The sequence below is a fragment of the Tamandua tetradactyla genome, chromosome 1 (assembly GCF_023851605.1).
Source record: "Tamandua tetradactyla isolate mTamTet1 chromosome 1, mTamTet1.pri, whole genome shotgun sequence".
Classification (NCBI taxonomy): Eukaryota; Metazoa; Chordata; class Mammalia; order Pilosa; family Myrmecophagidae; genus Tamandua; species Tamandua tetradactyla.
The window spans coordinates 224,224,587-224,251,601 of record NC_135327.1 but is presented as its reverse complement, the minus strand read 5'-3'; the positions used below and the strand labels follow the sequence as shown (position 1 = coordinate 224,251,601).

The following is a 27,015-nucleotide window of genomic DNA, read 5'->3' as shown; positions in this document are numbered from 1 at the left end:
CGGGGGAGCTTCATGAAACAACAGGCCTAGAGAGGAAGCTAGCAGATGACGCTGTGTTAGCCATGTGCCTTTCCAAATGAGAGAAAAACCCTGACCATGTTCTCCACGTGTCTTTCCACTTGAGAGAGAAACCCTGAACGTCATCATCCTTCTTGAATCAAGGTGTCTTTCCCTGGATGCCTTAACTTGGACATTTCTATAGACTTGCTTTAACTGGAAGATTTGCATGGCCTTAGAACTGTAAACTTGTAACTTCTTAAATTCCCTTTTTTAAAAACCCATTCCATTTCTGGTATATTGCATTCCAGCAGCTAGCAAAGTAGAACAATTAGTTCACTAGAATCCTTTAAAAGAGGAAACATTTTGGAGAGAGTCAGAAACAACAGAAGCAAGCCAGAACCTGGAGAGTATTCTATATCAGAATACTCTAGTTGATTCCATTGGTCAGTATACAGAGCCTAGAGGAATGACAGAACCTCAGAGCCAACAGAAACTTCACAGCACAGATGCGGACACATGGAGAGCAGAGACATGGACCCTCTCCTCTAGGGACAATTGACCTTTGATAAGGTTGTTTCAAGTTGCTTGGAGCCCAGCAGATGTCACCCTGAGATATTAGGCAAGCCAGAATGGAGAGAGCCAAGGGAAACCAAGAGATGAAAACCAGCCCTGGAGAAGCAAAGTGAGGAACCCCCACAGGAACAGAGGCTGAAAGCAATGGACCCCCGGAGCAAGGGACCAGCATGCCTTCCCAACTGACAGTGTTGCAGAAGCATCAGCCTTCCTTGAATTAAGGTATCTTTCCCTGGATGCCTTAGTTTGGACATTTCCACAGGCTTAGAACTGTAAACTTGTAACTTATTAAATTCCCCCTTTTTAAAAGCCATTCCAGTTCTGATATATCTCATTCTGGCATTTTCCAAACTAACACACACCCCTGTGTAATAGATGTGGAAATGGGAACTCATGAACTTATCCAGCATCACTCATGCACCTTTGTTACATGACTTTGTTCTCTTGCCACCAAGCTCCCTCAGCTTCCCACCTTAACTGGACCCCTCATTGACTTATACAGGCTGAGAGTTGGGGCCCCATCCTGTTTGCACTAGACCCCACCTTCTCCTAGCCTGCTCAAAACCCACGTCACAATTGGGGCTCATAGAATTGAGCTAAACCACTCGCTTCTTGTTTTTGAGTCTGTTTTTGGCTGACCAGGTCTCTCCTGCGTTCACGGGAATTTTAGAAACTTCCCTCTGTTTTCTGCTTAGCACAATCTTCTGCCTCATCCCAAGACATGTTCAACACTCTGCTCAAACCACTTCCCCTCACACATCCCTCGCTCAGCCCACCTTGCCTTCCACTCTAAAGAAACTAGGGACTTCCGGAGAAGATGGCGGCTTAGTAAGACGCGCGGGTCTTAGTTCCTCCTCCAGAAAAGCAACTAAAGAAACAGAAACAATACGAAACAGCTCCTGGAGTCAAGACAGAGACCAAAAAGACAGCGTACCCCATTCTGGAACAGCTGACGGGCAGGGAGAATCTGCTGCGGTGAGATACCCGAGGGGCGCGCACTTTCCCAGCCGGGGCGGCTGGCGACTGGGGTCCCCTCCACGCACGTGGCTCCCCGGTCTGACTGGGAACGTTGGATAGCGGGGCCCTCCCGTCACGCTTGGCGTTTCGGGCCAGCTGGGCAATTAGGACCGGCACTCTCCCAAGCCGCGGCGGCCAGCGACCCCCGCCTCCACTCGCGGTTTCCCGGGCCGACTGCCGTGCGGACAGATGAGCGCCATGAGCGCCACCTACTGGGCAGGAAAGGAAAAACAGAGCCCAGAGATTTCACAGGAAAAGCTTTCAACCAGCTGGGTCCCACACCCAGGGAAATCTGATCAAATGCCCAGACACCAGCAGAAAATAATGGATGACGCTCGGAAAATTGAAGATATGGCCCAGTCAAAGGAACAAACCAATAGTTCAAATGAGATACAGGAGCTGAGACAGCTAATGCTGAATATACAAACAGAAATGGAAAAACTCTTCAAAAACCAAATCAATAAATTGAGGGAGGACATGAAGAAGACATGGGCTGAACAAAAAGAAGAAATAGAAAATCTGAAAAAACAAATCACAGAACTTATGGGAGTGAAGGACAAAGAAGAAAAAATGGAAAAAACAATGGATACCTACAATGATAGATTTAAAGAGACAGAAGATAGAATTAGTGATTTGGAGGATGGAACATCTGAATTCCAAAAAGAAACAGAAACTATAGGGAAAAGAATGGAAAAATTTGAACAGGGGATCAGGTAACTGAAGGACAATATGAACCGCACAAATATACGTGTTGTGGGTGTCCCAGAAGGAGAAGAGAAGGGAAAAGGAGGAGAAAAACTAATGGAAGAAATTATCACTGAAAATTTCCCAACTCTTATGAAAGACCTAAAATTACAGATCCAAGAAGTGCAGCGCACCCCAAAGAGAATAGACCCAAATAGGCGTTCTCCAAGACACTTACTAGTTAGAATGTCAGAGGTCAAAGAGAAAGAGAGGATCTTGAAAGCAGCAAGAGAAAAACAATCCATCACATACAAGGGAAACCCAATAAGACTATGTGTAGATTTCTCAGCAGAAACCATGGAAGCTAGAAGACAGTGGGATGATATATTTAAATTACTAAAAGAGAAAAACTGCCAACCAAGACTCCTATATCCAGCAAAACTGTCCTTCAAAAATGAAGGAGAGGCGGGCCGCGGTGGCTCAGCGGGCAAAGTGCTTGCCTGCTATGCCGGAGGACCTCGGTTCGATTCCCGGCCCCAGCCCATGTAACAAAAACGGAGAAACAGAATACAATAAAACAAGAAAATGTTTAAAAATGTTTCCCTTTCTTCCTTCCTTCCTTCCTTCTATCCTTCCTTCCTTCTCTCTGTCTTTCCTTTAAAAAAAAAAAAAAAAAAAAAAAAATGAAGGAGAAATTAAAACATTTATAGACAAAAAGTCACTGAGAGAATTTGTGACCAAGAGACCAGCTCTGCAAGAAATACTAAAGGGAGCACTAGAGTCAGATACGAAAAGACAGAAGAGAGAGGTATGGAGTAAAGTGTAGAAAGAAGGAAAATCAGATATGATATATATAATACAAAAGCCAAAATGGTAGAGGAAAATATTATCTAAACAGTAATAATACTAAATGTTAATGGACTGAATTTCCCAATCAAAAGACATAGAATGGCAGAATGGATTACAACCCAGCAATACCACTGCTAGGTATCTACTCAAAGGACTTAAGGGCAAAGACACAGACGGACATTTGCACACCAGTGTTTATAGCAGCATTATCTACAATTGCAAAGAGATGGAAACAGCCAAAATGTTCATCAACAGACGAGTGGCTAAACAAACTGTGGCGTATACCTACGATGGAATATTATGCAGCTTTAAGACAGACTAAACTTATGAAGCATGTAATAACATGGATGGACCTAGAGAACATTATGCTGAGTGAGTCTAGCCCAAAACTAAAGGACAAATACTGTAAGGTCCCACTGATGTGAACCGACATTCGAGAATCAGCTTGGAATATATCATTGGAAACAGAGACCAGCAGGAGTTAGAAACAGGGTAAGATAATGGATAATTGGAGCTGAAGGGATACAGACTGTGCAACAGGACTAGATACAAAAACTCAAAAATGGACAGCACAATAATACCTAAGTGTAATGTAACTAGGTTGGAACACTGAATGAAGCTGCACCTGAAATGTGGTTTTTTGTTTGTTTGTTTGTGTGTTTGTATCTTTTGTTTTTGTTTTTTTTCTTTTTCCTTTTTATATATATATATTATTAGTATTATTGTTTTAATTCTCTTCTCTATATTAACATTCTGTATCTTTTTCTGCTGTTTTGCTAGTTCTTTTCCTAAATCGATGCAAATGTACTAAGAAATGATGATCATACATCTATGTGATGATACTAAGAATTACTGAGTGCATTTGTAGAATGGAATGATTTCTAAATGTTGTGTTAATTTCTTTTCTTTTTTTTTTGATTAATAAAAAAATTTAAAAAAAAAAGAATAAAAAAAAAAAAAAGGAAACTAGGGATGGGAAGGGTTGATTTGCTTTAGTTGTCTTCTCACCTGGTCCGAGTTAACCTTCACACCAACTGTCTCCTCTTCCACACTCCTCCCTGGAGGAAGAGGGCTCCCTCCTCCCAACAAACCCTTCTTGGCCTTTCGCCCTCCCTGGGACCCCAGCACCCCTTCTGCTTCAGCACCATCCATCTCTATCCAGAGAATGCTTCCCTCTGGGCTACAAATATGTTTAGACATTCCTTGGTTTGGGGGCTCCTCATGCCGTCTGCCAGTTCTAGCTGCCCACCCCCCACCCCCCCCCCCCCGCCTCTGCCTTCCCATTAACCGAGACGTCCGGAGAAATTTCTGTGCCTTCTGTGTCCCCAGCCTGCCTTCTGCCATGCCTTCCTTATCCAGCATCATTCATCCACTGAAAAAATATTTATTGAGAGTCCTCTACCACTCTTGGGACACGTCGACAATAAAGACGAAAATGTCTGGCTTTCTGCCGCGTGCACACCAGCGAGCTTCTCCCGCACGTTGACTGGACTCTGTCCACCCCACCTTCCTCCTTCCCCACCCGGAGCACCCCTGGGGGGAGGAGGATCTGTGAGATGGTCCCACCAATGTGGGAAAGAGTGAGCAGAGGGTTGCAGGCATCACCTCAGCATTGGAGAGGAGCGTTGCCGGCACTCAAGTTCAGGAGTACTCGCCTCTGTTTGGTGCTCAGAAGTGGTTGCATGTGACGGAATCATCACATTTTACCAGGTGTGGGTGGATCACATACTTGGGGGGTGGTTTACTGTGCTGTTTGCATGGATACCTCTGTACAAGCAGTCACTCTGTGTGTTTCAGTGCAGCACCACTGGATTTACTGTCTCCACTCCTGGAGGCCTGGCTCTCACAGGACATGGACCAAAAAAATATGTATAGTTAATATCAAAAGCCAAAGGTAACAGTGTCAAATTTTTTAATGGCTCAGTGGGCGGGGGGGGGGGTTTGGAGAGCTGCTTTCTAGGAAGAATTATAAGCATTAAAATGCTGCAGAGACCAGTGTTTGCTCCTCTAATACGACCGCGAGAACAAGGCTGCTGATTGAAGTTAGGGAGCTGGGCTTCTGGTGCTGAAAGACGAGGCTTGGGCTTGGCTTTGCAGACAGGACCTTTGAAGGGAATGCCACGGGATTCTCCTTCCAGCCTGGGAGTTACGGCTCCAGGGACGGAGGACATTTTCCTTCGGTATTGCCTTTTGGTGAATTAATGTAACAAATCCCTTTTGCTGTTGGACCACATTTCTGAGTTGAGAGAGATTTCCAGTTTTAAAGGCCTCCCAAGAGGATGATGACTGGAGCAGCATTTGCAAAAGTAAAATCTGACGTTCAGAATCAATGAGCACTGAACCGCCATCCAGAAGTGTTTGCTGCCATCTGCTGGCAGGGACGGAAAGCTGCAGGCGCCCCGCAGAAGCCCAGTGGGGAGTGGACAGCAGAATCTGGGGTTCCTGAGCTAATCACAGATAATGTGCTTCTGGAGACGCTGAGACAAATTCTGAGGGCTGAAGCACTTAAAGAAGGGAAGTCAGAGTAGATTTGCCCCACTTGGCTCAAAAGGACAAAAGGAGGAATTCGTTTTATAATTTCTGAATTTTTCTGTGGTATTAAAATCTGGAGTTTGGTCCTAAAAGCTTACTATAAGTACAGGAATCCCAGGTGATAGGTCTGGAGACTCCAAGGTTCTACGGGGTCATGGAGTAAAATATTTATTAGTCACCTCTCCAAGTCTCAGTTTCCTCATTTGCAAAAACAAGAAGTCCCAAACACTCATGCAACTCTGAGAACAGCAAGACAACTTGTCCGGGCGCTCCTCCCAGGTGCAGGAAGCTCTGGCTTTCAGCAGGAGCCTGAAGCGACATGCCCCTGGCTTAGGTCAGCTGTGCAAATAGGTATATGCAAGCGTTAGGGAGGAATCGGACAGTTTCATCCTTTCTTGTAGGCTGACAGGTAGAGAGCTTCCACTCTCTGGGCGTCTCATTTCAGGACCACAGCAGTTTGTGCTTACCTAAACAGGATTGCCAACTCCTCTGCGAGTGGAGGGAGACAAAGGGCTAGTACCATGCACACGCACGCGCGCCCCCACAGACGATGGTTGTGGCTGGTAACTATTGCTCTATATAAGTTTAGTAAAAATTATGAGAATTCACATGGTGCGTATCTTAGAGCCCAGGTTTGGTCTCCTGCCCCCTCCCCTGATCTCTACAAGAAGGCCAGTTGAGCAGGAAATCTTGTGCAGGCTCCATTCCTTCCACAGTTCCTTCCACATCTGGACTGGATTGCCCACCACGCCTGGCACCCTGTGCTGAGCATGGAGGGACAGGGGGGACGGGGGGGGCAGGGGGAAAGGAGGGGTGGGTTCTGGGCAGTGGCCAGACTGACAGGTTCGTGTGGCAAGGACACACAGCCTGACAGACAGAACACAGCAGCTATGAGGGATATCGAGAAAGAGTGCAGGGTGTTTGCACAACAGGGGCCTCTGGGTTCCTTCCCCCTTCCCGCCTGCACACTTGTGGGGGGGTCGGTGCTGGAGAGCCCACGCCACTGCGCGGTGCCACAGAGAACAGAATTATTCTTTCTTCTGGCCATTACCCACTTGGGTGGGAGATGGTCATTTAAAAAGAGAGCTCGTGGGCCATGCAATGGTGGTGCAGTGGCAGAGTTCTCGCCTGCCATGCCGGAGACCTGGGTTTGGTTCCCGGTACCTACCCACGTAAAAAAAAAAAAGAGAGAGAGAGAGAGAGAGAGCTCATCAAGAAACTCTGCATTCCAAATCGCAGAACAACCCTCAGACAGAGTCACGTGAAGCCTGGGTTCTTACAGCTGTTACTTCTGCCACATGAGAATAATATCAGGCAAGTTCCCTTACCTGGCAAATGGGGAAGCAGCTCAGATTCTTGTGATGTTAGAGGCATGATAGACAGGAAGGCTCTAAAAAGTTTAAAAGCAGAAATGAAGACCGTTCCTGATGATGCAGTAATATGATGAATCAGGTAACAGATTTCTTAAATCCTTTAGACATTTAACCATTTTTTTAAATTCCTCCCCTTCCTGATACTAAAATCGTTCCTACTTGGGTGTTTTGCCAGCACCTCAATAAATCAAATATGTTGTTAGTTTAAAAAAAATGTTTAAGGTGATTTGAACTCCTAGTAAATTAAAGTTCACCAGTCGGGGCTTTTTATGTAATTGTGGTCACATATTTATAACATGAAATGCTCCCTTTCTGCCACTGTCAAGCTGCATAATTCAGTGGTATTAATTATGTTCAAAATGTTGCGCTCCCTTCACCACTTTTCCATGGTCCCAAACCAAAACTCTGCACCAATCCAACCCCATCTCCATCCTGTAACCTACTTTCTGTCTTTATGATATGGCTTATTCTCAGTATTTCGTGTATGTGGAATCACACACTGTTGGTCCTTTTGTGTCTGGCTTACTTCACTCAGCATAATGTCTTCAGGTTTCCTCCAATTGTAGCTTGCATCTGAACTTCATTCTTATGGTCAAATAATATTCCATTGTGTGTCTCTACCACATTTAGTTTATCCTTTTGTCTGTTGATGGGCACATAAGTGGTTTTTAAACTGCTTCTTCCTAGCACCCTCAGATTCAGAAGGAGTCCCAGTACATCAAGTACCTTTGCTGTGACGATGCAAGAACTCTGCACCAGTGGGTCACAGGCATCAGGATTGCAAAGGTGAGAAGCCCTCCGCATATCACCCGACCTTGGATTTGCCCACTGGATTTGCCCCCATGTTAAATGGTCCGCCTCTGTGCCTGTGTGACCCAGCAGTTAGTAATCCGCAGGCATTATCTTTTCTGCCCATGAAGTTTTCAAAATAGATGGAAGCAATAGAAACCCAGGCCTTTCCTGTGACCTGGGAAGGTGAGTTGCCCTTCACCTGATATTTTTCAGGTATTTATTCATGCAGATTATTGCCAGTTTAATGAGCAACTGAGAAAAACAGCAACTAGTCACAAGAGTTATGTAGAAATATATGTAATCAGAATTGCGTGGCTGAAGCTCTCTAATGCAGAGATGAAAGTATTAACTGACTTTGCTGATCTGGGAAGTTATTTAACATGAGAAAAAACAATTTGGGGATTTTTATTGAAATGCTTATACTAAAAAAAAAAAACTCAGGCAGGAGGTAAAAAGGAGTAGTCATGGAATAACTCTTTTCTTAACATGTATATTGCAATTAACTGCAGAATTCATTTTAATGGATTTTCTTTTCTTCTTTGTCATTTCCCTTCCTAGTATGGAAAGACTCTCTATGATAACTACCAGCGGGCCGTGGCCAGGGCTGGGCTTGCTGCTCGGTGGACAAACCTGGGCCCTGCCAACCCAGCTGCACCAGTGCAGCCTGTGACAGGTATGAGGCAGAAGAGAAATTGATATGCATTTAAAAAACCCCAAACCCATGCTCAAGGAGCATCCAATGCATTTTATGAAAACAGAATTTTGTAGACACCATATAGAATGCTTTTCTCCCGAGGGTCAGGCCTAAGACCCCACCCTGCCTCTATTTCCATATGGGTAGCTTTTGGCAGAGCTCACACCACCTTTTCATGATCTGCTGGTGGACCTGGTGGCGAGCCCTAGCTTGGGGCGAGCCAGCAGGGAGACACGCCTCCTCAGAGTGCAGATGTTACTTGTCTACAACTTCTTCTGTGCTCTGAGGACACCCACACCAAAGGACAAGAGTGTTCGCTGGTGTTTTCCCTAATCTTGGGCAGCACATCTTAAGGGTCCCATAAGAGCTACTTGCTTGTGTTTTTTAAGAAGGAGAAGAGAACATCAAGGGATGGGTGGGCAGAATTGCTGCTTCACACACACACTAGTTCTGGTTCTAACAAGAGTTCTGCAAAGTTAAATCATTATCCTGCTCCACACTTAGGAAACTGAAATGGGAGAACTTGGTGTCTTGGATCTTCTGAGTGGCTGAGCTGTGGTTCATATACACTGTCTTTATGACAAATAACAACTGAAAGAACTGAGACTGTTTGCTGCAGAAGAGTCCTGGTCACTGTCTCCCAGTATTATGGGATGGGCATATGAAAGGCTGGTAAACTTATCCTTTGTCACCTCAGTGGGAAAAACCAGCCTCAAAGAGTGGAAGTGACAGTGAGAGATTTCACCCAATGTCTAATGATTCTTTCATTAGATTTATCCTGTCTGGTTGCCGTGGGGATTGTGAGTTTATGCCAAGTTGGAGAATATCACAGCACCTGTTTTCTTCAGAGCATTTAGCATAATTTGTGATTATTTTATGTATACGTTAGCATATTAATTGCCTGTGTCCTCCACTAGACATTAAGTCTCGAAAGGGCAGAGACCTTTCCTGCTTGTTCCACATCATGTCCGTAGAGTTTCTTATGGTCTGCCATAAAGCATAGATTTGTTGAATTAATAAATAGAGGGTTGCCAAGGCCGGTTGGTAGGTGGGTCGTGATGGTCCTAGAAGATGGCCTTCAAATCTTGGAGACTCTAAATTCTATTCATCTTGGAGACTCTCAATTCTATTCATCCTCCCACTTGGGAGTGAAATTCCACTTGACATGCTTGAAACTTCAAGTTTCCTTGTAGGAAAACGGTGCTTTCTTAGACACGCAGGAGCACATCTGGGGTGCCTCTGTTGGACCCCCTTTCCAGGGAAGACCCCCCTGGCACCTTCCAGTGTAGACATTCTTGGCTACGAGTCTGACTCATTGACCAGCTGAGAGAAAAACCAGGTTCTTCCTCTGCGCTGCCACCAGAAGTGAGCGATGCAGAGCCCCTTTGGAAAGGAGGGTTCCCAGGAGACCCCAGTGCGGGTAATGAAAGGGCCCATCCTGGACACCCTCGTCCACCATCTCAGCAGACGCTGCTCTGCTGAGGACATCAAAAACAGTTAGGACCCCTACCTTAGGATTGAATATTTGCTTTATAAATTCAGTCGAGAGCTATTAGGGCCCTCTGGAGAAAAAACTTTCCAAATTGTATTTAAGTATGACTCATGTTTTGTTTCCTAAATAATGACTTTTCAGAGTCGTTATTGCTGTTTTGCTCTTTGAAACCCAAATTGATGTTGACCCACATGATCTGACCCAGTCCAGCCCCCCATGGTTCCGAGTTCTTTGCTTTTTGCAAACTCCAAGATCCCCCTCCTTTACAGACGGCCAGAGAAAGTTTTTCTTCTCTGAGCATTTTTCTCTGAAATCGGGATCCCTTGCTTCAGCGAACAGCTCCATTTCTTGCCAAGTTGTGCCTATTTTTCACGAAGACCACCCTGCCTGTCATCGGGCTGAGACATCAGCCGTTGAGCCATGTGCTGAGCTGTTTTAGAGGAATTACGGTATCTCAGGACATCAGCCATTTCCCAGAATTAAGAAACCAGTGACGGCACAGACGGCCCTGCTGTCACCGGGTGACTTTCCTGTCCCGGCTGTGGCTACTGATGTATGTATCAGAGGAAGTATTTGGCTCTGTGGCCTGTCAGCTGGGGGAGCTGCTGCAGCCAAGCACTCTCGGGGCTCAGCTCTGGCACTGGGAAAAGCAGATCAGAGCCAAGGTTGCAGATGATGGCATTTATTCTGGACACCAAAGTTTTGTAGCAACAAAGGAAACCATGACAGCAGTAGCTACGGGGTTCCAGGGAAGGCAAAGGGTCTCTAACATAGAAGGGAAATTAGCCTGAAGCCTAATGATTGGACCGTGGTCTGTCTATCTTCTAGGGGCAGGTTTAGGGCAGGTGGGCTTTATTTTGTCTTGACTCAAAGGTGAGGATCTAGGGGCTTAGTTGGCTCTCTGGGTCAACTGCCTTGGGGAGAATTGCAAATTTCAAAAGGTAATGAGAGTATGGGTGTTTGGATTTTCTGATATGAAGGGGCTCCAGGGCTTTCTCTGTACAACTTTATCAGCATCGGTTCTATTCAATCAGCTCATAAGCCTGGGTGCACACAGTCGAGGTCCCTGTGAGGCTGGGGTGCCATTACATGCCATTGGGATAGGACACCCAGGGATCTCCTGTCCAGCCCAAACCACAGGCGTCCCTCCTACAAAGATGCCACAGGAACATGCAAGAAACACCCACTCACCCCCAGGTCCACTCAGTCCTGAGTCCTGCTGAGTCTCCCTCCTAACTGCTTATCAAGTGTGCCCATGCTGGCCCTGCTCCACCGCCCTCTGCCCGAGTGCTGTGATCGGTCAGCCAAATCGGTGTTGTCCCAGCCGGACTCCCGGGATTCGCAGGCCTCTCTCCCTCCTCCTTTCTGCAGCCAGAGTGACCTTATTAAAAGGAAAGGAGATTTCTCCCCTGCCTGAAAGGTCCCTACTGCCCTCAGGTGAAGCTCCAAATCCTTAGCCTGCCCACAAGACCCCTGTCTTCCTGACACACAGCCTTTTCTTTTTCCCCAGTTCTTCAAAGCCCAAGCACCAGCCTACCTCAGGGACTCCACAGAGGCTGTTCCCTCTGCTTCTGATGACCCCTCCCTTCCTGGGGCCTACTTTCCCCCCTGGTCTTCGGTAGGATGGTTGTAAATGGGGCCAGGGTTTCCTGGGGACATGGTGAAACCTCTTAGGAGGGACAGGGAGCCCCAGTCTCATTCCTTCTCTTGCCTCCTCAACTCTTTTTTTTTTGCACCTTTGCTCTGGGAATCCAGAATCCCACTCTGCCCACCTCCACCTCTTCCTCTCCCCTTGCCTTTTCCTCCTCCAGGTTTCCTAAGAAACCTGCAGAAAGAGGCCAAGGTCGCTGGCTGGGAGACACAAACCCAACGGGGCGAGCGTGTTTCTGGCTCTGATCAACCAAATGAAGAGACACAGAGGCACTGCCCTACATCCAGCATCGTTAACAAGTGATTTATCCCAGGTCAACTATGGTTTTCCCTTCACATTGGAGAATAGCCATGGAGGCATTTATTATACTTATGAAATGTATGACGGTACCAACTATTTTGAGTCAAGACTCTTACATGACAATTGACAGAAATACAATTCAATTAGTTTAAGCAACAGAAAAAGAGTGGGGAGGATTCATTAACTCACAAAACTGGAAAGTCCAGGGGGATCTGGGATCTGGTTTCAGGCACAGTGAGATCCAGGCATTTAAATGATGTGATCGGGTTCTGCTCCATTCTCAGGCAGACTGTCTCCAGGAGGCAGCAAAGATCGACACTGAGACCTCTAGGCTCGTGTTTTTCATGCAGCTAAAAACTTCAGCATGAAGAAGCTGCCCTTGTCCTGAACAAGTCCCAAGCAGGGCTCTGTTTCAGACCCATTCCAAGAGGGCCTGAGACATGCACCCTTCCCAAGCAGAGGGGTTAGGAAAGGGGGCGCTCGGTCCTCCCTCTGTGAATGCTCTTGAACCCTGTGAAACATTTGAGCTCGGTTGTGTTTGATAAACTTTCCACCTCTGTGAGGACCCTTGGAGGCTGAGAGAGTGGGAGAGGCTGATGCTCCTTGACAGCTGGGCCCAGTACAGGCAGCGCCCTGCCGAGTACATGGATAACATATATTCAGAATATATGGATAACATGAGTAGCCATGAGTGCTCTCGGGTTGGAGCAGAGCCCCGTGGAAAACACTGGACTTCCTAGTAAATGCAGGACGGATCCTCAGAGCATTTGGGTTTTACTATAAAGGTGATCCTGTCTGTTCTCATAGATGGTGGAGACCAGGGCACCCTTGTGGCATAGAAGTGTGCAGCATGTTGTTGTGCCTGCGTTTGGACAAAAGCAGCGTTTGGAAAAGAAAATATTATTCTTGCCCTCCTAAGGAACTCCCCCCTCCAATAGTCTTCAAAATCCAACTTGAATTTTGTATAAAGGTTTTTGCATTTTATATAAAGAAGGAATTTTGAAGATGTAAAGAAAGAGAGAAGGGGAAAGAGAACAGGCCAAAGGAAATGAGAAGATGGAGCACTTTGGAACCAAAGAGATGTAAGCCTCTTGTCTGAAACTTTCCGACTCTAGAGCAAAGATGTGGCTGACTCGTGGCTCGAGAGACGCGTCTCCGTGGCCTTAGAGTCGGAGCAGCCTCCTGCCTGGGGAGTTCCCACCCCGTCTTTCCTCTGACAGCCGACCTGTGATGTCACAGGAGGCAAGTGAAGCCATTCTTGCACAAAGACACCTGCCCTTGCTGAGTGAGGAACGTGGGCTTTACACTGAGAAAACTGACCACAGAGGCAGTTGTCATAATGGATTCTAGTATTTTAAATATATAAATGGACACCAATACCTTTTTTCATTTCCTTTTTAAATAATTTCAAACTCAGAGAAAAGTTGCAAGAATAGTATAAAGAGCCCCATGTACCTTTTAACCAGAGTCACCAATATGGAATGATTTGCCATTTGCTTTATGGTCCTTTCTTCCCTCGCCTCCTCTTGCTCTTTCATATGTTACCCATATACATATTTTTTTCTGAACCATTTGCAAGTAAATTGTATAACTCATGCCTCTTTACCTCTTAAGTTTGCATTTCCTGAAAATACGGCTAGTTCTCTCACTAGCCATAATTCAGTTATTGAATTCAGGAAATTTACTATTCACGGAACACTTTGCCTAAACTGCAGTCCATATTCCAATTCTGCGAATTGTCTTAATAATGTCCTTTATAGCATCATTTTTCTCTGGTTCAGGATTTGGTTAAAGGTCACATGTGGTGTCTAGTCATCACCCCCGTTCGTCTCCTTTCTTCCGGAACATTCCTCGGCCTTCCTTTGTCTGTTGACACAACATCAGTTTTTAAGAACACAGCCATTTGCTTTGCTGGGGCGTTCCTCAATCTGAATTTTCTGATGTCTCCTCATAATTCATCTCTGCATTTCTGCATTTGGGGCTGTGAGTGCTATTGAGTGTTAAAGTCTATGTGCCTTGCTGGAAACTCTGATGTCAACTATTTGGCTAAGGTGTCATCCATTTTCTTTCCTGCACAGGCAGTATTTTTTGCTCTGTACTGAATCATTTGTAGAGAGAGACTCTGTGACTATGTCGAGAGTCCCCATGCCTCATCAAACTCTCCTTTCCGCTCTCCAATGTCCTGAAATCCCCTAACAGCCTTCTTTGACTTGCTGGGTAGTTTCATGGGTTTATCAAATTACTGGAAAAATATTTGATGGAGTCGCGGGTCCTGGGCACAGCAGCAGTACTCGTCACGGAGAGAAGTAGAAGACCCCCTACTGTGGGCTGGGGGCGCAGGTCAGCAGGGGAGAAATGCCGCCAGGTGTGGGAAACCGGCCCCCCCCCCCCCCACCAGAACGCAGTCCTACCGGCCGGAGAAACCAATGTACGGCTGCTTCCATCTGACTCTCTTAGAACTGCCAAGCCTCATTTACTCATGCTTTTTCACGGAAAGGGCAAAGGAAGATAAAACAGGTGCTTATCAGAATTGTGGAAAAATAAAACCTGATTCCGGGGCCTACCTGAGGATCTGTGCATTTCACCCATCCCTGCCTGCTCTTTTCTGTGGTACTTTGTGTTGAGGATGATGCCCCAAAATTGTTCCTCTACTAAGCATAGTGTGAAACTCAGTAAATGTATGTCAGAAGTGGGGGGAAAGCCTTCAACCAGGAGAATTAACAAGAGAGAGATTTTCAGGATTCAGTCTCCGATTACAAGGACATTTTTAAAAGCAGAACGTGCTATTCTCTAGACCCCAGTTAATCCAGATTTTAGTCCCTAGCCTTTATAGAGCATCACTTCCTGACTCTTTTGCTAACCCTCCTTTTCTTTAGGTTGGAAGTTGTAACTACTTTATACTTTCAGATGAACTTTCAAGAAGGTTGCAAATGCCTTACCCAGTCTTCTCTCTGTTCTTGCCTGGCAGGACCCAAAACAGGCAGCACCCAGCCCAATGGCCAGATTCCCCAGACCACCCACTCCATCAGCAGCGCCCTCCAGGAGGCCCAGAAACAAGCGGAAACACCTAAGGTGCGGCCACAGGGTACCGGGCGTAAATTCTGCCCCTTATAATCCCATATTGGACGCCATCAGCAGCGTTCTAGGAACTGCCTTTTTAAAATGAGAAAACTCATTCCACCAACTAAGAAATCACTGTAATTCCATTAAGTAATTGCTTGCTTTTTATTTTATTTTATTTTAAAGTTATGTAAGCCAGAATCAAAAGCCAAAACCAGCTAATATCATACCACTCTGGGAGCATGTAAGAATGCGTCTTAAATGCTGGGGCTTGGTAAATATTTTGCGTTTAGCTCTCTAAGTGCTTTAACTGGGCCACAGAACCAAACGACAAGGCAATTAGAGGGGTTACACTATAAAATAAGCATTTTCTGTAATCTGTATTTTCCCTTAATGTCTATGTACATCCTCAGGGTGTTGGAGTAGAAACCACATTTTAAAACAATAGCTAAATTGTATAACATTCTCCATGACTTTTTTTCAGTAGAGTAGATTAATGCAGATTGATTTAAACCTAATAATTATACCTAATCATTGTAAATTAGCTACTAATCATACCCACAACACCTCAATTGAATATAAAAGTTCCATTTAATATTTCCCATGTGATTCAAAAGAACCTGACATACTTGTGACAATAGCATAGCACTCAGCTATTCTGTATTTATACAAGTATGTTCAGCTTCATTCATTTTTTTCTCTTCTTTCTCACCTTCACTTGTTCCCTTCCCCCACTGGAAACAATCAAATCTAGGGTATCTGGTGAACTTCTAATACATTTTTTTTGAACTTCTAATACATTTTTAGAACCACTATAGACTTTTAAAAAGCTGTGTTTCTCTCATATTCTTATCTTCTCAAGTCTGACAATCTTGCCATCTAATGTACTTTCAGCTATTGTTTTTTTTTTTTTACATGGGCAGGCACCGGGAAGCAAACCCGGGTCCTCTGGCATGGCAGGCAAGCATTCTTGCCTGCTGAGCCACCGTGGCCCGCCCGCTATTGTTATTTTAATGTTTCTATAATGCCAGTTGAAGAGAAGCATTTAAAAATGCTGACAGCAGTAAAGAATCCTAGAATAGAAATCACCATACTATATGTGAACACCAGTTGCCAAGTTGCCTGTTCTGAAATTTTAAAAACATGTCATTGTTTTATTATGCTAAGTAAAAAAATAAAAACTTAATCCTGAAAGCACTTTATTAAAAAAAAACTTCTAAATTTTATCTTCAGTGGCAAAATGTTATTAGGCAAAGAAAGAAAATGGAAGCCTGATAAGATGTAAATTGGAAATCATGATGACCACTAAAGCAGAGAGATTCCATTCAGCTGCTTGAAACTCTTGTTTCAAGTTGCAGTACCTAAATATAAATGATTTTTAACTGTTCCAATGTTGGCAAATGAAGGCCTACGTGTTTGTTAGCCTTTAACCAGTTTTGGTGTCTTGGCTTACCAGTAGCACATGCATCATGATTTTAATTTTGAAAAACTCTCTCCTTTATCTCATTCGATCTCATCTTAACCATGAGCAGAAAATAGTAAAAGGTGAGATGCTCATTTTACACTGGATGAAGCAGCCCAGCCTTATACAGGTCGGAACAGGTCAATCCAGGACCACAGATGAGAGCACCTGGCTTCTACACCACCACACTGCCTTCCTGGAAACAGTTAAACTAGAGGAGCCAAATTTTGACCAACTGCTCCGGCGAGGTCCAGGGTCCTGGGATAAGGCACCTTTGTTCTCAGCCGGGAACACAAGCTCTCTGCCAGGAAAGATTTCCTTTGTGCCCAGGCTAGCACAATGGTCGCCTGTAGCCCAGAAACTTCTATTTCTGGTCACTTTTCCCCCCTCCCATCTCCTTTTGTCCTTAGGACATTTAAGCCAGGAAGTTCTGAGAACAAGATTTAGGAGGCCCTCAGCGCCATTGAGGGGATATAGCCCAAGAAGAAAATAATTTTACAGGCACAACCCCCTGACCACTGAGCTTCACCACCCGCTCAGCTCATACCAAGGGAAGTTTTATCTCTGCAAATGCCTATTAGGCTGGTGGAAGTCTTTGGGGCTAAGGAGTGAGGGGAAAGTCCAGGAGTGCCGTTTTGCTTCCGTGTTGAGCTGCTTTGGCTGATGTACCTGGTCAGGGCAATCCCAGAACTAGGTAAGATCCTCGCCAGGCTTTTTAGTGAATGGTGAGAACTGTCCAATAAGGTGGATTCCAGAGACTTGTATCATCTCAACACAGTACTAAACGCTTCGCTGAGTCTGGCAAAGCCTTCCACTTCCAGCAGGGGTGGGATCTGCACCCACGGTAGGGAGCATTTGCAGGCGTCCTCCTCGCCCAGAGCCAAGGGGCACCCTGAGCACCGGGTCCCGTGGGCAGCCAGGGCACACATCACCTCCCAGCACTGGGGATGTCGCCTCGATGGGGCCATTGAAATGATTCTCTTCTGCTCTGTTTTAAGGATAAGAAGCCAGCCCTCGGTCCGCACGAGCTGGGGGCGCCCCGGGCGTGCCCCCTCCCGAAGGCCAGTCTGCCCCCGCCCCCTCCCCTGCGCCGATCCTCGGACACCTGCGGCCCCGGGACAGCGGCCTTGCCCCCGGGCTCCGGCTTCCCTGCGCCCCCCGACGACCTCCCGCCGCCGCCGCCGCCGCCGCCGACGGCCGAGGACGACGAGCTGCCCCCGCCGCCCCCCGATTTCAGCGAGGCGCCCCCAGACTTTGTGCCTCCCCCGCCGCCTGCGTTCGACCGCGACGCGGGGGCCTCGGGATCCTTTCTGCCGCCCCCGCCGGCCCCCGCCCCCGTCGCCCCCGTCCCTGCAGCCCGGAAACCGCCCCCCGTTGTCCCCCAAAAGTCCCCCATTCCCCCCAAGAGGCGCGAGAACCCAGGACCCCCCAGAGCGGGGGGAGGCGGGGAGCAAGACTTCATGTCGGATCTCATGCAAGCTTTGCAAAAGAAGCGAGGCAACGTGGCCTAAGCGCAGCGCAGAAATGGCGGTGCTGCGCCGGGTGGAATCTTTTCTGACCCCCCTCCACCCCAGTGTATTTTTGCCACTTTATTTCGGTGACATCTTGGTGATTGTCGCTAAAATCCCCAAGTGTTCAGACTAGGGATGAGGTGAAACTTTTCAGAGTTGCCCGAGAACATTCATAATCATCAACCGAACACAGAATTTAGAGTATCTGCCTGAATGTACATATCTTTCCTATATATTTTCACTTAAATTGAACTTATCTTCCCTTCCAACTTAATTAAAATGTTTTATGTTCATTTATTATTATAGGTTTAGAAGCATCGAATTAATAAAAGTTATGTTTTTCCTGGAGGTGGTATTTCTAGAAGTATGTTGTATATATAAATCTAATGAGATATTAAAACTAAATGTCTTATAATATATTTGACCTTTTAAAAATTGCTTTTAATGTCACTATACCTTTTAAAGTTTTGTTGCTTTTAAATATATTTTCTATGACCTTCAGAATTTTCAGAAAATTCAAAAGAGGATGAAGAAGAAAACAAGAGAAGCAGTTGCAGCTGCTTTGCAACTCAGCACTTTGTTTTAGGGTTTTGAGTATATATATTAGGTTTTTCTTTTCTTTTTTTTTAGGGTTGTATACCATAGTAATGGGGGAAAATGTTAGTTTAGATAATTTGGGATTTTCATAAAACATTTCACAAAAATGTAGGGACAGGAAAAGACAATCATATATATTCTTCAACTTGGGATGTTTTCCCTCAGAGATAAATTTAATGCCCAGTTTTAATAACTTAGTTTCCTGCTACCCTTATCTTCTCATCTCTTTCTAATCGGCTTCTGATAGACCTTTAAAGAAATTCTTAGTTTTATTTCCATGACACACACATACATATGTATTATATACATATGCTTCGAAATCTTAAAGGGGGTAGAAAAGAAATCAGAAATAATACAGTATTTTTATAATTAAGAAAACTATTAATATGGTTTAATATTTGGAAAAAAGTTAGCATTGGTTTCAGTTATATTTAAAACAAAAAAACTAATTCAATTTATAGGACCAAAAATATTTAGCAACTAAAACTGGTAAGACACTGAAATTTTTCTTGAGCATGTACTTGAATTAGGATAGAAAGTAGTGTCTTACAATAAATTTCTCATGTACAGTAACTTTTTTCTACGTCTTTGTTTTATGATGTTCTTTTGATATCAGCTCCTGTCAAAGCACAGCTTTTCTGAGATCTGACTAAAACCTGGTAAATTGTGCAGCTCTCTGGGGCCATCCAGGAAAGGTGTTAATGGCATATTTTGTTAGAGACTGAATTGGAGATTTAGTCGACTGAAGAAAGGTTAAAAAAAAAAAAAAGAAGGAATGTGCCACCCAAGTTGTCCAGATTCCTCTTAGCTTCGTGTAGGTTAATGAACCAATCACTTGATGCCAAGGCAGAAGATGCTTCTTGAGGTTTGTTATGGGGATTTTACTTATCTTGCTCAAAATTACTACCTGTTAGCAGATCAAGAAATGCATTAAAGTGCGTCTTTTCATATAGTTAGCATTTTATTGCCAAGACACTGCAAGCTTCCTTTTGCCATTTAAGGTAAGATATTCACAGGTATAGTGAATATCTTATCTACCCACCAAACTAAAAGCTTCCTGCACAGATACTGTTATTACTGTGACTGAATATTCTTTCAACCCCAGTCATACTGAAGTACAAATACTTAGACTCTTTGACCTGAATCTCACTGAAAGAAAAATAAACTTATTGCCCCATAATGAGCTTTTAAAAAGAGAAATGCATTACTAGCTTAGAAGAATAATTTAGAATCCAGGTCACTATAATCAAAAGAATATGCCCTTCTCTGACTTTTTTTCAGAGTATGAAAAGCGTTGATGGTGCTTCACAACCATGTCTACACAAGGGAGTGTAAGGGTTTTCTACATCCTATAGCCACAGAACCTTAAAGAGGAAGGACCCCTGAAAATGAGCAAACCCACTCTATTAATTGGGATTCTGACTGTACATAAGGAAACCAACCAGAGCAAACTCAAGCAAAAAGCAGGGATTTGTTATGTAATTCCGAGGCAGAATCTCAATGGCCCGAGGTTAACTGCTTACCTGGACTCTTGGGTGGGACCTGGAACTGGATGCCTGGAAATTCGTAGTTCTCCACATTTCCCCTCCCTGCTTTGCTACATTGTCACTCTCCTTGCAAATACTGTTAACTCTCTACATCATCACTCTGTTGTTCAGTTTGTGATGGAAGATAGTCCCTCCACAACTCCAAAATTTCTACTGCCTCTCTCTAGGGGCCAGGACTATATTCCCATCCTAACTGGGAAAACTCTTGGAAAGAGAATCTCATTGGTTGAGGTGACCCAAGGGTCACCTCTCATCTGATCTCTGTAGCAGAACATGATAAAGGAGGTGTGAGGAGCCCATCCCTGTGGGCTGAGGGGGCCAGGGGGAACCAGAGAGCACTGGTGGTTTCTGGCTTCAAGTCACTTCAATCGTATTCCTCATTTTACTGAAGAAAGCAAGTCTGGAGGTTCACTTAGCCAAGGTCTCACAGCCTGGGCCGCCTCCCAAGTCTTCTAACATTTGTCCATACGGTACTTTCCTTTAAAGACGGAAAAAATATATAGAGAAACGCAAACTGATGCAAATGCTTGCAAGTTTTAGCATTTGATGGTATGTATCTTAGGAAAGCTATTGAAAGGGATTCATTGATTTCATGGTCAAACTATTTGATACAGGGTGGGCCACGGGGGCTCACCAGGTGGAGTTCTTGCCTGACATGCTGGAGACCTGGGTTCGAATCCCAGTGCCTGCCTATGCGAAAAAAAAATTTTTGATACAATTTTAATAGGCCAAGGGGTTAAATGGATCATCTGAGGCATTGAATTCCAGCTTCCTTGTAGGAGTACAAAACCCACTGTGCAGGCCCTTTTGGTCAGGAATCTTAGAAATCTGAGCTGGCTCATGCCGACCTCAGGACACACATTTGCTTTCGCTGGTTTTAGGTGCCAGCTCAGGAGCTCTGGGTGAATCTCACCGAAGCAGAAGAGAACTTTTGGTGTCTTCACAAACCTTATTTGTACCTGAGAAAGCCCCGTAAGTCTGCCCTGAAAGTGTGACAAAATTTGTTCTCCTTTGTTGAAAGGTTTAACCTGATGTTTCTGTGGGGAGAAATGGGAAGGCTGGGGGGGGGGGGGGCGGGGGGAAGCCTGGGGACTAGGACAGTAACCCATAGCATGACGCAAAGCACTACAGAAATTTCTCGTATAAGGCTGCCATCAGGAAAAAAAAATTACTAGTGTCTAGTAATTACTAGACACTAGTAATTTTTTTTTCTATATATATATGAGAACTACAACTAAAACCCCAGGGTTTGATAGAGTTTACAGGAAACGTGATGAAAAATGCCTCGTGTTAGAATCTGAAATAATGAGATTTTACAGGAGATCCTTGTAGGGGTAATAAACATTTATTAAGCTTCTAATGTGTGTTCTTTTTTTAAACTGTTTTTTATTGTATAATATATATGCAAAGCAAAGAAAGAAAAAAAAAGCAGTAGTTTTCAGAGCACTCTTCAACTAGTAGTTACAGGACAGATCCCAGAGTTCGTCATGGGTTACCATATGATCCTCTCAGATTTTTCCTTCTAGCTGTTCCAGAATATAGGAGACTAGAAGGAATATTTTTTTTATCATCACAATCGAATTTTTTTTTATTTTTTGTGAAAAATAACATAAATTCAAGAAAGCATAATTTCAAAGCACAGCACAGCAGTTAGTTGTAGAACAGATTCAGAGTTTGGTATGGGTTACAATTCCACGATTTTAGGTTTTTACTTTTAGCTGCCCTAAGATGCTGAAGACTAAAAGTAGTATCAATTTAATGATTCAGCAATCATACTCATTTTTTTAAACCCTACCTTCTGTGTATAACTCCACCATCATCTTTGATCTTCTATCCCACTCTTAAGGGGTATTTGGGCTATGGCCATCCTAACTTTTTCATGTTGGAGGTACTGTCACTAATATGGGGTAGGGAGATGGAACTATCTGATGTTCCTAAGAGCCTGGGCCCTCTAGGTTTCAGGACTTACCCGGTCCAGGGACCCATCTGTTGATATCTTCATTGCCCCGGCACATTGTGCTTTATATACTCGCATACACATACTATGTTTCTTAAGTGCAAACAAGATTAGAAATTTATGTCTTCCTGGTGAATTGAACTTCATAACATTGCATCACTATGTAATGCTTTTTTTTGCCTTTTATCTTATATTCATATGGTTGTGCCACCTTTTTTTTATTTGACTGACAGATCTCTTTCATTCCATTTACTTTCAAACTTTCTATGCATGATCTTCTAGGTTCGCTGCTTGTAAATGGCATATAAGTGAATTTTGTATATAAGACTAGATACAATCTGGCAATCATTATCTTTTAATTTATTCTATTTACTCTTATTGTGATTATATATCCATATTTATTTTTAACATCCTAATTTTTTATAATTTGTCTGGATTTTTCTGGGGGAGGGTCCCTTCCTTGTCTTCTTTTCATGTGATTAAAGATTTTTCTCCTATTCCATACTTTAATTTCTTATTGGAAACTTATACACTCGGTTTCTATCCTTTTAATGCCTAACTATAGGTGATAGCATCCATAATGAACAAAGTCTAAAGTTAAACAATTTAACGTGAAAAGTGCAAGGACTTTGGAAGACTTTAATTTCTATGGCTGCCTTTCCTCCCTCCCCCACTCTTAATATATATGCTATTGTCTTCCAGTATTTGAGTTATATATATCTCAGTTTTTTGTTTTTCTATAATGTCTTTATTTCACTCTTATTCTTAAAGATGTTTTCACTGGGTATTAAAATTCTGGGTCGACAGTAAACACTCAGTTCTTTGAGAAGGGTGCCCCATAACTTTTTTTCTTCTTGCTGCAGTTAATGAGTCTGATGCCGAATTATCAATTTCTTTTTAGACCCTCTCTTTTTCACTCCTTTGGGTGCTTTTAAGACCTTTTCTTTGCCTTTGGTTTTTTACACAGTTAATCTAAAGACAAGTTTCCTTTTATTTAAGTTACTTGAGAATTTGTTGAGGTTCCTGTATCTGCAAATATATAGATAGCTCTCACTTTTTCTGGGATGTTCACACCTGTTTTGTTTTCAAATATGCTGCTTCTTCATGTCTCCTGGAAATCTAATGAAACCTATGTTAGGCCTTCTTACTTTATCATCTATATATCTTAAACTTGCATATTTTTCCATTTCTCTATTCTAGGTAAATTAATCAGATCTTATTTCCAATCCATTAATTATCTTTTCAGTATGAGCTAATCTATGTTTAACCTCTCCATTGAGATTTAAAGTTTTGATTCTTATCTTTTGATTTCTAGAATTTATTTTCAAGTCTTTGATGGATCTTCCTCAATACTTTTTTTTTCATTGATATATATTATATATTCACATACCATGTAATCATCCAAAGTATATAATCAATGGCTCACAATATCATATTGCTGTGCATTTGCCATCACAGTTGACTTTTTTTTTCTTTTTTTGTGAAAAATAACATATATACCAAAAAAAAGCAATAAATTTCAAAGCACATCACAATAATTAGTTGTAACACAGATTTCAGAGTTTGGTATAGGCCTCACTACTTTTTGATAATCTCATTTTTTTGTTCATACTTATGCTACTCTCTTCTATTTCTTAAGACATTTTGAACACACTTTTTTTAAACTCTCTTCTGATAATGCTAATATCTGAAGTTCTCGGGGGTCTTTTCTGATTTTTTTTTTCTGTTGACAGTTATCCCCGCTTTGCTTCTTCATGTTTTTGGTGTTTTTTATTATGTGCTTATACTCAATGGAATTTTGAGGCTTCTTAAAGGTCTAAGTTAAAAGCACCTTTTCTCCAGACAGGATCCGCAGTTGCTTCGGCCAAGGATCCGGCAGTAGAACCAGGCTCCCTTTACAATACGCCATTACCTTCAGTTTTTTCACCCCACACAAATAGGGTGAATTTGGGCTGCAAATCTGCAGGAGGGCTGACTTTGGGTTATGAATTCTCAATGGAGACTTATCCCTCCACTCTGAGCCAAGGACAGTATAGACAAATCTACCTGATATTTCCCTTTCTAGAAAAGTTTTTCCCTTGGCCCACTCTTTCAGTAACAGTATAGGCCTTCAGTGTTCCCATTTCTGCTGGGTCTCTGATTTGATCCACCCTTCGCCCGGGCCAGGGCTATGTGTGCCATCACTCAGGCAACTATTAACACCCCACTGTATGCATTCACCACAAGGACACTGCTGGCTCATTTCGCTCTCGGAGTTCATGCTTTTGCTTCCTCTGCAAGCACTGAATACTTCACTCATTCTCTTACCAGCACAGCAAGACATTCAAAATATTTGATCCAGAATGTCCAGGTGTTTTATGGGTTTTCATACTGCAGTAAACAAAATTATTTAATCATCTCAGAAACTTTGCAAGGTAGATATTATTAGCCACATTTTAGAATAAGGAGACAGGTTCAGAGATATTGGCTAACTTGACCGAAAGTAACCTGGGGTGGTCATCTGACCTGACTGGAACATAAAGACTGTGAAAATACAACTGGCCTGAAGGTATGGAAATCTGGACACCAAGGGCATGCAGTAAAACACAGTCACCTGAAATGAAGTGTCAGCTTTTGGTCACCACCAGAAGACAGTGTGAAGGACACTAAGATTTCAAGAGCTGGGGGGTGGGGTGGGGTGACAGCTCCTAATGACACTGAACAGCTTAAACAGAGAGAATAAAAAACTCAAATTAGTAAATTCAGGGACAAATTGAAAACATGGAACTGTCTCTGAAAGACAAGAATCTTTTATTTCTTACAGCTATTTGGGCCCAAACAGTCAAAACTCAAACTCTAAGCCTCATTATGAGGGGGGCTGAGATGAGCCTTCAACTGAATTCAGAGCCTCACCAGGCCCTGCATATAAAAATTAAAACAGTGATAGGGAGACCCTCATCTTTCTATTTCTAAAATGAAGTGGGGAGAAATGAATGAGGCTTTCAGCCACTCATTTGTTATACTTACAGACCAATTAATTGACTTCTTTCTCCAGAAAAGAAGCTGAATATTGATTCCTAACATTTTATTTCAATTTAGTCAAAATCACTATGTTTTCTTTAAGGATGGCTAACTAAAAAACCAAACGGTTACCTCTCCCTTTCCTCAAATCCTATTAAAAATAATAAATTTGTAGCAGTGTTTTATCTCAACATGTTAATCCACTTGTTTTCCAGGTATTTCTCACCTGTTCTTCTCTCTCATTTTGCTCCAAAGTTTCCCTAAATAAAACTTCAAAGAAAAAGCCTATTAAGTCAAAGAAGATTCTCTTCTTAGAAGAATGCTTGTAGAAAACAAGAGGAAACAAAAGACAATCCTCATTTTGCTTCCCTCTTTCCATGGTATCCCCAGCAACAGCTTACACTGAGAGCACATCCAGTCACTGTGCCGAACCCTCACATTCAACATCTCATTTAATCCTCCTAATAGCTCCAGGAGTTAAGTTAATTATTATCCCCACTTTACAGCTGTGGAAATCGAGGCTTAGCGAAGTGAGTTGCTGAAGGTATTAGAGCTCAGTAGAAGCATTCAAACATGGATCTCATGGAATCTAGAGCCTTTGAATTGTTTTAATAGTTGTGCTACAGAGAGCTGAGGAAGGCAAAAAGACAGCCCCTAATGTTTATTAATGAAGGGTCTTGGGTCAGCCCAGAACTAACCCACCCCAATTCCAAAGTTATCTTGATAACCAAGACTGGATCTAACCAAAATGGGTCTGCCTGACATGCGCAGTAGTTTAGACGTTAACCTAGAGTCAGGTATATCTCATTCTGCCATTTTCTTACCTATGTTCTCTAAGGATGGAATCCATCTGTGCTTGCTCCATAATTAAATCACCTGTTATTACATCATCTGGGGCCACTGTGCTCATTATCCTAAGTTCAGCCCATCTTTTTATTCTAATACAACTATCAGAATTATTGCAGTTTGGGGAGACAGATTTTGGGCCAACTGGCCATCTGCTTGCCTACTATGTGCCTAATAATAACCTTTTTCTGTCTTTGAAAGCCCAGTGCCTCAGGAATTGGTCACTGAGTGCAACTGGCAACAGTATCCACCACCTTTGTCCGGTAGCATAGTGTATAAAATATTCCAAAGAGAAGAGGGGAAACCAGGTAATGCTGGTATCAAAATTCTCATCCGCAATACAGCGTAATAAAATAATTTCAAATCTAGATTTAAACCTAGAATCTATTGTCATTCGAGTAAAGGGCAAAATAAATATATCTGGGGAGACTGGGGGCGCTCCAAGAACATTTGCTGAAAGAATTATTTAAAGATGTGCTCCAGCAAAAGGGAACTAGAAAATAAATGATGCAATGAGGCACAAGAAAAGAATATTGAGATAAGAAAACAGTAAAACTTGGAGTTAATTCCAAGTAATTGTTGATAACATGGCTGTGAAGTTTAATGCAATTGTTTAAAATGATTCTTAAGAAGGCAGAGTCTCAATGGTATTTTTAAATATAGCAATAGGGAACTTAAACAGTAGATGACTAAGGATGTTGGGAGAAGGGAAGAAGTAATGAAAATGAGCTAAAGTTGTCTTATTCAACATTGATAGAAAATACACCTTACTAAAATTGAGGTGTAAAAACTAAAACAATAGAAAGAAAATTGAGAACTTCCAACCCTTTTGGGAAACTGTGAGGGGGGCAGGGAGGTGGAGTACAAAAAGACGTAACTCAATTCATCCAGCTAAACACAGGTAAGGGCAAACAAAAAAAATAACAAACCTTAGAAGTTGGTAGAAATAAGATAACAATTCTTCTCCATTCTGAATCAAGGACAGGAATATGTGCAAATTTAATTTAAGGTTAAATTCCCCTTTTAAAAGATAAAAACTTACAGACCGAGTTAAAAAAAAAAAAAAAACTACGGCTAC

General features: G+C 43.2%; 1 protein-coding gene across 3 annotated transcripts in view; it reads left to right on the top strand.

Annotated features, from left to right (window-relative positions):
• Positions 1-18,338, top strand: part of APBB1IP (amyloid beta precursor protein binding family B member 1 interacting protein) — a 114,722-nt gene extending 96,384 nt beyond the window's left edge. For all 3 annotated transcript variants that reach the window (XM_077153445.1, XM_077153451.1, XM_077153460.1), the window contains 4 exons: positions 7,716-7,814; positions 8,379-8,493; positions 14,926-15,029; positions 17,478-18,338. In XM_077153445.1, the coding sequence (XP_077009560.1) occupies positions 7,716-7,814; positions 8,379-8,493; positions 14,926-15,029; positions 17,478-17,990 (831 nt within the window). In that variant the 3' untranslated portion in view covers positions 17,991-18,338. The remainder of the gene's footprint in view (positions 1-7,715; positions 7,815-8,378; positions 8,494-14,925; positions 15,030-17,477) is intronic.
• Positions 18,339-27,015: the final 8,677 nt, after the last annotated feature.